The sequence below is a fragment of the Petaurus breviceps genome, unplaced genomic scaffold, assembly GCF_028583685.1.
Source record: "Petaurus breviceps papuanus isolate PSGF00001 unplaced genomic scaffold, PetGlider_PUasm1.0 189, whole genome shotgun sequence".
Classification (NCBI taxonomy): domain Eukaryota; kingdom Metazoa; phylum Chordata; class Mammalia; order Diprotodontia; family Petauridae; genus Petaurus; species Petaurus breviceps.
In genome coordinates, this window is record NW_027185809.1 from 29,074,195 (window position 1) to 29,087,293 (window position 13,099).

Below are 13,099 nucleotides of genomic sequence, written 5' to 3' on the forward strand. Positions count from 1 at the left end.
ATATTCCAGAGGTCAAAGGAGCTAGGATTAAAACCAAGAATCACCTGCCCAGCAAAACTGAGTATAATGCTTCAGAGGAAAATGTGGTCATTCAATGAAATAGAGGACTACCAAGCATTCTTGATGAAAAAACCTGAGCTGAACAGAAAATTTGACTTTCAAATACACGGAGCAAGAGAAGCATTAGAAGCTAAACAGGAAAAACAAATTATAAGAAACCTATCAAAGTTGAACTATTTACATTCCTACATGGAAAAACAATAATTGTAACTCATGAGACTTTTGTCAGTATGAGGATAGTTGAAGGAAATATATATGTATATATATGTATACATACATATATATGTTTATATAGGAGAGTATGTATATATAAATATATGAGTGTGTGTATATATGTGTGCATGTATACATAGAGAGCACAGGATCAGTTGAATAGGAAGGGATGATATCTAAAAAATAAAATTAGGAGGTGAGAGAGGTATATAATGAGAGAAGGAGATAGGGAGAGATAGAAGAGGGTAAATTATCTCATATAAAAGAGGCAAGAGAGAACTGTGACAATGGAGGGGAAGAACAGGAAGGAGAAAGGAAATGGGTCAACCATACTCTTATTGAATTTGGCTTAAGGAGAGAATAACATACACACTCAATTGGGTATCTTACCCTACAGGAAAGTAGGGGGGAAGGGGATAAGATGGGAGCAGGTGAGGCAGAAGCAAACACTTGAAAAGGGACAGTGTCAAAGGAGAAAATAGAATAAATGGGGGGGCGGGATAGGATGGAGGGAAATATAGTTAGTCTTTCACAGTATGATTACTATGGAAATGTTTTGCATAACTACATACATATAACTTATATTGAATTTCTTGTCTTCTCAGTGGGGGTGGGTGAGGAGGGAAAAAGGGAAAGAATCTGGAAATCCAAGTTTTAAAAAACAGGGCGGCCAGGTGGCTCAGTGAGTAAGCGCTGGCCAGATTGGGGGAAGGGGTATTCAGTAGATTTGCTGTTTTGGTGGGGGAATTGGGGAAAGATGTGGAAAAAATTTAACTCAAAATCTTGTGGAAATGAATGTTTAAAACTAAAAATAAACAAAATTTTTAAAAAAAGAAATAAAAAAAACTTGAGTGGATTGTATTAGCTCTCTTCAAGACTTATCTCTTGGGAGGGGACTGCCCTTAATTGATTATTAACTATAATGTGTGCTCCTTTTAATAATGGATATAATAGCTGTTGTCATATTAAATGTTGCAGTTGAAATTATTCACCCTAGAGACTATAGTTTCCTAACACCTGTCTGTGCTGGTGTTAAACTGTTGGCTAGTTTTTTCATTTATATGGAAACCTGCTGATATGACATGACCACAAAGTAAAGTGGAGAATCTGTTCCAGTGCTGTTGTGTCACCTAGAATCTCTGCCCATCCTTCTTTTGAACAGTACACAAGAAGGATTACAATGTCACTGTTTGCCCTCTACCTCACATAAGGCAGTATTGTGTGGCACGCATATGTACCTTGTAAACAGTTGTTAAGTCTATCTGGAAGGACTGGAGTCTAGTAGGTAGAAAGGTTAATGATTTGATTGTCAAAGAGCAAAGTTTTTTAGGCATTTATGAATTGTGAAATAACTAAAGGTTTTTGTTTCCTGAACTTTCTGTTCCCTGATCAAGCATATAAAGTATATATTTGGTTTAAAATCCTCTTATGTACCAATTATTAAAATAGCTTTGAAGGGGGCGGCCAGGCAGCACAGTGAGTAAGAGCACCGGCCCCAGTGTCGGGATGATCTGGGATTGAATCCGGTTTCAGACACTTAGCACCCACCCAGAAACACCAGGCTGTGTAACCTTGAGCAATTGCTTTAAAAGATAGATAAATAAATAAATGAATGAATGAATGAATAAAATCGATTTGAAAACAAGGACCTGAGGTTTTTCCTCATTTGTTGAGCTTACTGCCTGTCCATTCAGTCTGTCAGCCCAGTCAATATGAATTTATTAAGTACTTACTATATACTGATCAATGTGCTAAACATGGGGAATACAATTACAACAACAAGAAAAAAATATATTCTCTTCCCTCAAGGAGCTTATAGTCTAATGAGGAGAATGCAACACAAAAAAGGAAGCTAAAAAGTGCGAAAAGGTGTTGCATGTGAATGACATGATGGTAGAGTCTGGATTTCAGCCTGGTGAGAAATGGAAAGGCCTGGGCACTCTCTTTAAATGAAGGTTCTTAGAGGAGCTGTCCAGATCCAGTCAGAGAAAGGGGCACAGGGATAGAGAGAAAGGGGGACATGGACAGAGAGTACTTCCAGGGTCTAATTTCCAGGGCTAAAGTGTTCTCTGCAGATTTTTAATTTTTTTCCCTGTAATCTAATGTACACATCTGTGATGAACTTTGTAATATTTTCTTTTCATGGTACTTGTTTGCTAGATTGAAGTTTGTTTCTTAGGCTGCACAAATTATTGACGGTGATCAGCTGTGTTGCATTAGAGCTGGCATTAGTAAAGGAATATACACATATGAAAAACTATTTCCCAGACAATTCATTTGTACCCTAATGTTCTAAAACAAGGGATAGCTGAAACTATAGCCTTTGGAAGAAAAGAGTAAGAATACATGTTGAAAGTTTTTGAATTGTAGTAGCTTTGTATCCCTTATGTATGTTGTCTTCAGGTATTTTATTTTTACATGGGTATAGTAGTCAGGGACAATGAGGTGTTGGAGTGCATAGAGCTCTGGGCATAGAGTCAGGAAGACAGACCTAAGTTAAAATTCAGACATTTACTATATGTGTGACCCTAGGAAGTCACTTAACCCTGTTGACCTCAGTTTCCTCATCTGTAAAATGAGCTAGAGAAGGAAATGGCAAACCGCTTCACTATCTCTGCCAAGAAAACCTCCCAAAAACGGTTACAGAGAGTTGGACACAACTAAAACAAATAAACAATAAAATGGGGATAATGATGAGATTTTTTGGCAGCTAGGTGGATAACTTCACTGGGCTTGAAGTTCATGAGTTCAGATTTGGCCTCAGATGCTTACTAGTTGTGTGACCCTGGGCAGATCCCTTAAACTTATTTGCCTCAGTTCCTTAACTATAAAATGACCTGGAGAAGGAAATGGCAAACCACTCCAGTATCTTTGCCCAGAAAACCCCAAATGGCGTCATGGAGAGTTGGGCATGACTGAACAACAACAGTAGTCTGTTTTCCAAAGTGAGTCTGAAATCAAATATATTTTCTCTCGTGTTCAGTATTATTCCCCACAGACTATATCAAAGTGAGATAATAAAGAGAAAGTGGCACTAGCAAAAATATTATGTTTAAAAATTGAACACTTGTTTTTGTTATTAATTTTTCAGTTCATTCTACTTAAATTTTTCAAGTCCTTTTAAGAATAAATTTTGGGCACCTTGATTTATTATGGAAGACAGTCATATTACCAAAATGGAAAAAGAAAAGAAATTCTTCCAGGCATAATCCTGGTTGGGAAAAAGATGTTTTTAGTATTTGTCTCTTAAGTCAGTTTATAAAGAGTGTCTGTGCTAGCACATGTTCAGGTGTTAAAATATATTTTACACTAAATTTGCTTCTTTGTAAATAAAGTCCATCTGTTGGATGTCTTTCTGAATATGAAACGGTAAATTCCCAAACTTCATTAGCTAGTTTGTCAGCAAATGGGTGAAGTCATTTTTTTCTAAATGAAAAAAATGTATTGATGTCTTTGGTTTTTACTTCACCTTAAGGCATTTTTGAAGAGTAAGAATTAAATTAAAAACAAAGAGTTGAAAAAAATTTATCTACAGATCAATCACCTGAGTATCTTTTACCCATAGTCCTTTGCATCTTCCAAAAAGGGGTGTGTGTCGTTTTCTTCTCTCTTTTCCAGCCTGGACTACCTTGTTATCATAATCATATTGCACTTTAAGTTTCATTTTGTTGTAATTGTTCTTGTTTTAGTCATTGGGTCTCTTATTTTGGGGAGCAAAGAAGAAATCATGGGAGATCTTGGAAAGCTGAAACAAATAGCTAGCCTATAAGTTCAAGTGGAATATTTATAGGATAATAACTTTGGAGAGAGAAAATAATGAAGGTGTGAATTGTAACTAGAGATCCAACTAGTAGCTGAAAGTGATTAGAAAATTATTATTATTATTATTGCTACAACTATAAATGGCTGTCTTAGTAATGTCAAAGACAAAGAAGGTAACCTTCTGAGGTACAAGCCACAAATCACAAATGTTAGATTGGTAGAAATCTTGATAGTTTTATAAAAGATTAAAAACTGAAACCTAACACACTGTTGACAACTTGTAATTGTATATATATATATATATATATATATATATGTATATAAATTTTATTTATTTTTTTATTTTTGCTTTTTGGAGGGTAGAAAGCAGGGCAGTTGGGGTTAAGTGACTTGCCCAAGGTCACATGGCTAGTAAGTATGTCAAGTGTTTTAGGCCAGATTTGAACTCAAGTCCTCCTGACTCCAGGGCCGGTGCTCTATTCACTATGCCACTTAGCTGCCCCTAATGATATATATATATATATATATTTTTTTTTTCTTTTTGGAGGGCAGTTGGGGTTAAGCGACTTGCCCAAGGTCACACAGCTAGCAAGTATTAAGTGTCTGAGGCCGGATTTGAACCCAGATCCCCCTGACTTAGCACCGCCCTAATAATATTTTAACTAGTTATTTCAACAGCTTAAAAATGTGTCCTTTCCTAAAATTATAGAAATAGGACACTACAGGATAGTCTCTGATGCCCTCTGGAATTCTCAGTTGTAGAAACAGATTGCTCTTAATCAGTAAAGTTTTTCATTTGACATGTTAGATTTTTATTTATAATTCTACTCTACAATAAAGGCTTAGAATCCTCATCTCTCAACTCTAAGGGTTGATCAAACTGTACCCTGTACAGAGAATCCAAAAATTCAAGAAGTATTTATTAAATGCTTACTACGTACTAGGTACTATGTGGATACAAAGGCAGAAATGAAACAATCTCTTCTCTCAGAGTCAAATGAATATGTGCAGAAATGAGTGAATACAAAATACTTATGAGGTAGTTGCAAAATCTTTTTTGAGGGAGCAAGGAAAGTGCTAACCAATGGAGAAATCAGGAGGGAATGAACAGTTAGGAGCAGCATAGTGTAGTGGAAAGGGCAGTGACTTCTAGTCAGCACCTAAGTTCAAATCCTAGCCCTATTTCTCTTGCCTCCTGACCTTGGTCCAAGTTGCTTCACTGCTGTGGGCCTCACTTTCCTCATCCACAAAATGAGGAAGTTGGACTAGATGACTTCTGAGGTCACTTCCAGTTCTAAATCTTTGATCCTGTGAAAGAACTTGTACAGGAAGTGGAGCTTGAACTGAATTTTTAGGGCAACTAGGGATTCTAGGAAGTGACCATAAGAAGGGAGAACATTCTGGTCATGGTCTATAAGCCTGTTCAAAGTCATGGAGATGGCAAATGGAATGTTGTGATCAGGGAACAACAAGTAGAACCTAATAGCTGGAGGGCAGAGTGTATGAAGGAGAAGGAATGTAAATTCAATTTGGAAGATAGTATCTTAGGCCTAGAACTACAAGAGTCCTCAGAGGCCACTGATTTAACTCGGCTCCTTTAGAGTTGAAGAAACTGAGGCCCCGGGAGGTGAAGTGATTCCCCCAAGCTTGAGAGGTGGGGTTTAAAATCAGGTCCTCTAACTCAAGAACCAGTACTTTTTTTTTTTTTACTGTACTATAGGTTGGAGCCAAATTTTGAAGGCCTTTAAATGCCAAACTGAGGAGTTTGTATTTTATGTTAGAGGCAATAGGAAAACACTGAAACTTCTTGATTAGGGTAGTGACAATGTCTGGCCTGTGTTTTAGGATGATCAATTTGCAGATGATATAGAGAATGGTTTGTAAAGATGAGAGACGTCAGGCAGGGAGGCACCTTAGGTTATTGCTTTGCTCAAGGGCCTGAACCAGGAAAGTTTCCAAGTGGTAAAGAGGGATGTGTGCTAGAGATGTGTTGTTGGAGATACAATTGACAAAGCTTTGTTTTGGTTGCATATGCGGCATGAAGAGGGTGAGGGAGTCCAAAGTTGAGGACCTGGATGACTTATTGGAAGCATGGTGGTACTGTTGTCGGAAATAAAGAATCGGAAGGGTGGGGAGTAGAGAAAAATATGAGTTCTGATTTGGATGTTTTAAGTTTGAGGTGCCTAATGGGCATCTGGGTGAAGGTATCCAACTGCAATTAGTGATGTGGATCTGGTGCTCAAGAAAAATGGGGGAGGATGTGCAGATATGGGAGTCATATGCATACAGATAATAGTGCAGAGATAGAAACTAATGAAATTATTATAAAGGATGGGAGAGAGGAAGATAGGTTGGGTGGACACATGTGCTTAGGACAGAGCTCGGGGGTGTATATGCATTAGGGGTGGTACATGGATGTTGTAAAAGACAGAAAGCTCTCATTTTGATAGGTAAGAGGAGAACTCAGAAAGAGTGCCCAGGGAGAAGGGAATATTTGGGGTGGGGTGGGGAAAGGATAACCAGTGGGGTCAGATACTTCTGAGGACTGGAGAGGATTTTAGTCTAGTGGTAGTCAGGTGACAAAAGGGTTGAAGAGTGGGAGTTGAAAAAGTGGTGTGTGGCTTTTTCTAGGAGTTGGTGAAGTGAAGATATATAAAAAGAGCTTGACGGGAAGAGAGGGTCAAGTGAACCTCGTGGGCTTTTTTATTTGTTTTTAAAGGATTTTGATGGGGCATGTTTCTAGGCAGTAGGAAAAGAGTCAATGGATAAGGATTGAAAATAGGGAATGATAGGGTAGGATGGGGCAAGTTTTTGGTGATGACGTGATAGGATCAAATAAATAAAACTTCATCTGAAATCATCAGCTACAGTGTAGTTTTCATATGATTTCTACTTCTCACAGCATGAGGATATTGGGATCTTGACCCGTAACTCATATACTGTCACTCCTTGCAACTGGAAAAAAGGAAGTCTGGGATAGGGGACAACAAAAGTGAATTGTCCTAAAGGAGAATGACTAAAACCTTGGGCTCTGGGAATCCTGACATAATCATAAACAAACTTGCCAGTAGGCCTTAATCATTCCTCAAATGTCTCCTCACTATTTGAGATGATATCATTAATGTAGGGAGAAATCATTCCTTCCAATCCTGAAGTCATTACTTACCTCTAACTTCTGTTTTCAATTTTTACAGCTGAAACAGCCCCTCCAGCAATACAGTAATCATTGGTACTTATAGTTCTCAATTATTTTCATCCCATGAGTGTCTCACCTTGTCATAGATTACAACTCTTCCACAGGTGACTGCAACCTTCCCTTGCCCCCAGTCATTTACTTCAGGACTTATATGCTTTTGTTAAGAATAGAAAAGTAGTATTTCTTTTATTTGACTGACTTCAGAAATTATCAGGTTTGTGACAGGTTCATACTAAAATCTTAAGATTGAGGCTCTGTTAAGGGGAAAAAGTGAAGTAGCTTGCCTAGTAGACAGGGTGATCAGGAACCATGTCTTGTATGTAGTAAAGATTTCTTTGCTAAGACATTGATAAGGAAGAGGGGGACAAGCAAGAGGGTGCTGGAGCCAGCTCATGCTATGAACTCATTGTTAAATTTTCAAGGTGAGCATTTACACCTCAGAAACTAGCAAACACTGCACATCAGGCATGCATAGATGTTTTGTTGATTGACTAGACTTCATTAAGTGATGGAAAAAATGTTAATAAACTTATAAGTGTCTTAAACTTAAAAGTGTCTCATGAGTATATTTTTGTTTTCCTTGGAGATCCAAGTTTTTAAGTTTCTACCAGCACTCTCCTGAGTACAAGATAAATAAGAATAATAAATAATAAAAAAGATCAAAAAGAAGATAAATGTTCTTGATTTCTCAGAGCTCACTCAAATAGTATTTGAGGTGAGGTGAAACAAAGATAGACATCCTGGCATTTCTTTGGGTGGGGGATATTGGTTTTGTTTTGCCTCTTCTCAGGGATAGTAGTTACCCTAGAATACCCATACTGTTGCTTTGACAAATTCCCTTCCTTCCCAACCATAGTCACTCTGCAGAGGCCTCCAGTTAAGTTAGTAAATTTAAATTTCTCAGGATAGGGAAAAGTTTAGAAAAGTGACCAAAAGGAAGGTCTGGGAGTAAAATTGTAGGAGAATATAATGCTAAATAGTACGGAAAAGTTGCAAGTCTTTCCCCATCCCAGATTCTTGGAGTAGTTTTCAGATAAGAGGATTGTGCTAAAAGATCCATAGGAGGGGATGTTTAGAGTTTGGAAAACTCCTCTTTGCTTTTTTCTTCAAGTCTCCTGCTTTGTTCACTGTGCCACTTAAGTGCCTTAATAATCTGCCATGTGTGGTCCCTCGTTAGTCATGGAAGAGCAGCCTAAATTAGTATTTCTGATGGGAAATTAGAAAAATGGCTGAGTGTATTTCCAAGGAGTTAGCAAGCATGACTCAATTCAAGATAATTCCTCCCCTATTTGTTTCTCAAACCAAAGCTGGAAAGAACAGTGTTTGAAGTGTGGGAAAAGAGGAACAAGACTAGTGACCCAAACTCTAAAGTCCGGAAGCTGTGAATTCAAATTCTTACCTAGACCCTTACTAGCTCTGTGACCTCAGGCAAGTCACTTATCCTCATGTATAAAATGAAGAAAATAGTGGCACCTCTCTTACAGGTTGTTGTGAGGTTCAAATGAGATAATGTTAGGTAAGGCATTTTTATTTTTAGTATAATCTCGTATTCTGCAAAAGCAGAACTGTTAAACCAGTATCCATTACACAGGTCTCTTCGCTTTGGCAGCATCCAAAACATTATCCTACAACAGTTTTTAGAAATATTTGTCCTTAATACTATAGCATTAAAGTTCTCCAGGTCCTTATTATAATTGTAGGTAATCCTGAGAAGGGGGTGCTAGCAGAGAATAAGCTGGAGCTAGGTGGCACAGTGGATAGAACACTGGGTAGCGTCAGGAAGACCTGAATTCATATCCAGCTTCCGATGCTTACTAGCGTTGTGACCTAGGACAAGTCACTTAACTTCTTACATGTGTGCCTCAGTTTCCTCATCTGTAAAATGGAGTTAATAGAACCTGCTTTCCAGCGTTGTTATGAAGATCAAAAGAGTTAACATGTCAAGCACTTTGTAAACCTTAAAGTGCTATTGTTTGTTGTTCTTCAGTTACTTTTTTTTGGTTGTGTCCAACTTTTTGTGACCCGCACTTGGGGTTTTCTTGGCAAAGATACTGGAGTAGTTTGCTATTTCCTTCTCCAGCTCATTTCACAGATAAGGAAACTTGAGGTAAACAGAGCTAAGTGAAGCGTCACACAGTCAGTAAGTGTCTGAGGCCAGATTTGAACTCAGGTAGATAAGTCTTCCTGTTTCTAAGCCCAGTGTTCTGTACTCTGAGCCACCTAGGTGCCCCTATTAAGTGTTAGCTGTTATTTATTAATATTGTTATTAATCCTCTTTAATTTTTGCAGTAATGACTTCTATTAAAATATACCTGTAATTTAGAAAGTCATACAAATTTTCAGTGTTTACAGTAGTAGCAACCAAGTATTACCCAAATTAGGAAGAAATATATTAGGGGATGTTTAAGGTGATGTTTAAAAGTAAAAAGGTCTAATATAAGCTTAAAGTGCTGACTGATTTTCTCTATAATACAAAATGCCTGATTGATATTCCTGAATAGGTTACTAATTATATATATTATATATTCTTGAGTATGTCATTCAATTCAGCAAACATTTGAGTACTTGCTATGGGCAAGCACCTTTAAAACTGCATTATACTTCAATACAGCTAAATTTTGTACTGTGTTATATAATACCCATTTTGAGAATAATAAAAACAAAGTGCTGTAGAAGTTGTAGGTAAAATGATAAAGGAAGAGAAGGTGTACAGTACAGACTGGGTTTCATAGGATGAGGAATTCAGTTGGCAGAATGGAAGAGGAAGCATATTTGGCCATAACAAAGGCATGAGCAGAGATGTGGAGAAAAAATACAACACATTTGAAGAGTGGATAATCTAGTTTGGCAGGACCTTTTATACTCCAAACTGCCTCTTAGTTAGATTTTTCTCATCACTGATACTTGTTGTCATAATTTTGTTAGCACCAGTTCTTCTAGTTTCATGGCCTAATTTTACTAAAAATGTGTTTTACTGAAAAAGAATTGCTTGTGTTTTTCAGAATGACGGCAGAGAAAGACAGCACCACGAAAATAGTGAAAGGCGGCGGCATGGTAGCCCTGAGTCAGAGGCCAATGGACAAGCCCAGGGTGGTACAAGGCAGGGGGTGGAACATGATGATGAAGAAGATGAAGAGCTGACTTTAAAATATGGTGCCAAACATGTGATTATGCTGTTTGTACCAGTCACACTCTGCATGGTTGTAGTTGTGGCCACCATCAAATCGGTCAGCTTTTATACCCGGAAGGATGGACAATTGTATGTATGATATATTTATTTTATTATTCTCTAAAACAGGGAGGCTTTTTAAAGATTCAATTATCACATTTATTTATTTATGTAGCTTTTTGGAAGGGGGAATGCAAGGCAATTGGGGTTAAATGACTTACCCAAGGTCACATAGCTAGTAAGTGTTAAGTGTCTGAGGTCGAATTTGAACTCAGGTCCTCCTGACTCCAGGACTGGTACTCTATTCACTGTGCCACCTAGCTGCCCCTAATGATCACTTTTAGAGGCCTCTTGTAATAAAGGTGTCTTAATTGTCTCAAGAGTCTTCCTCTGATGCTCAAAAAGCAGATTGTTTCTTGACTAGGGGAGGGAGGATTTTGGATCCCAGTTGAAGAAGTGTATTGAGCGGAATAGGGAAGCTGTATTGGAAATCTTGAAAATATTTTTGCTGACATGAGACACTACAAGATCAATCTTTGTTTTTTGTGGGAGGTGTTGTAGGAAGGAAGATTTGGAGGAGGTGACTTGAAAGGAGGATCCTATGATAATAAGTAATCAAGGAATAAAACTTGAGAATCTCTACTATGGATAATTCTTTGCCAAGTGAAGAGAATCTCTGGTGCCATGTAATATTATCTCAGTTTTCACTTTAAGTTTCAATCTTCATGAAATCAAGTCCTTTTTTTAGAGGTAAAAGTCAAGAATTACAAGCCATTTCATCACCCTTAGCTTCTTAATACTGTAAATCTATTTCTTTTACTTATCAGCAAGTAGTGAAGATTATTTGACTTAGCTTCCGATAAAGTATCCACTAGATGGAGTCAACATCTTACTTGAAATTATAGCAAATTATACCTTTGCTCAGTAAATATTGTGCTTTAAAAAAAAAAAACTACTAGATCAGTTGGAAAAAAGTTAATTTAAAATTAGTTGAGAAAAAAAAAAGGGGGTGGCCAGGTAGCACAGCAAGTAAGAGCACCGGCTCCAGTGTTGGAATGACCTGGGGATCAAATCCGGGCTCAGACACTTTAGCATCCATCCAGAAACACCTGGCCGTGTAACCTTGAGCAAGTTACTTAACCCCAGTTGCTTAGGGGTGGCCAAGTGGCTCAGTGAGCATCGGCCCCAGTGTCGGGATGACCTGGGGATCAAATCTGGGCTCAGATACTTAGCACCACACCCAGAAATAACTGGCCGTGTAACCTTGAGCAAGTTACTTAACCCCAATTGCTTAAAAAAAAAATTAATTGAGAAAGATTATAGTCTTTTTTTGCATTGTGGGGGGAGGAAGACACAAAATTATTATTTGGGATATACTCCAACATAGCAATGGACTTTTGTTGTATTTTCTTTTCTTTTAGAATTTATACTCCATTCACTGAAGACACAGAAACTGTAGGGCAGAGAGCACTGCACTCCATTCTGAATGCTGCCATCATGATCAGTGTTATTGTGGTTATGACCATTCTGTTGGTGGTCCTTTATAAATACAGGTGCTATAAGGTGAGATGAAAAGCATAAGAACCTGATTTGATGTTTTGACTATTTTTTTATTACCATTTCCTTCTGATCTTGCCAATTTGTCTTAAGCTCACCTCCACTTTATTTTGTTTTATTTTATTTTATTTTAATTTTTGCTTTTTGGAGGAGGGAAGGCAGGGCAATTGGGGTGAAGTGACATTTGCCCAAGGTCACACATCTATTAAGTGTTAAGTGTCTGAGGGCAGATTTGAATTCAGATCCTCCTGACCCCAGGGCCAGTACTCTATCACTGTGCCATCTAGCCACTCCCTACCTCCACTTTAGACCAGGAAAAGTCAAGTCATATATATTTATTTAATGAATTTAAATTTTTCATTGGTAGCTTTTGTTTTTATATCACTTTCATTTTTTAATATATTCTTCCCTCTTTGACAACCCAACAAACTATCCCTTATAACAAAGAATTAAAATTAAAAAGGGGAAAAAGCATTTAACAAAGCTTAACCAATGTATCAGCTGACTAACAGTATATCCAACATCTAATGCCCACATTTTCTTACTCTTCAAATAAGGGATGCAGGTACATTTTCTAATCTCTTCTTTGGGGCTGTTTGCATATTATAATTTCATGTGTTCTTTTTCTTGTTTTTTCCATTTATTTTTTTGTTATTGTGTACATTATTTTCCCAATTCTTTTGACTTCATTATACATTAGGTTATGTAATGAATTTGCCATGTTTCTCCAATGAAGTACAATACCTTGATCATTTCTTATAGCACAATAACATAGTATTATGTTGATGTGCCGCAGTTTGGTTTGCCATTTCCATAATTAATAGTCATCTGCTTTGTGTCCAGTTCAGTGAGTATGGCCATTATAGTCACCTTCTTTGCATAATTCCCAATTGCTAACCAAACTATTAGGAGCAATTCACAGCTTACCAATAGTGTATTAGTGTGTTTGACTTCCTGAAGCCCCTATAACTTTGGTTATTTAAATTTTTTTTCTTTTCCAATTTTCTGTATGTGAGGTAAAATCTTTTTTTTTTTAAGCAATCGGGGTTAAGTAACTTGCTCAAGGTTACACGGCCAGTTATTTCTGGGATGAGGTGAAATCTAAAAGTTCTTTTAATTAGTATTTTTCTTTTGTTATTATT

The 13,099-nt window shown here is 37.4% G+C and overlaps 1 protein-coding gene across 2 annotated transcripts in view; it reads left to right on the forward strand.

Moving 5' to 3' along the window:
• PSEN1 (presenilin 1) overlaps positions 1 to 13,099 on the forward strand; it is an 80,882-nt gene that overhangs the window by 19,361 nt on the left and 48,422 nt on the right. For both annotated transcript variants that reach the window (XM_069092112.1, XM_069092113.1), the window contains exons 3-4: positions 10,234 to 10,490; positions 11,822 to 11,963. In XM_069092112.1, the coding sequence (XP_068948213.1) occupies positions 10,234 to 10,490; positions 11,822 to 11,963 (399 nt within the window). The remainder of the gene's footprint in view (positions 1 to 10,233; positions 10,491 to 11,821; positions 11,964 to 13,099) is intronic.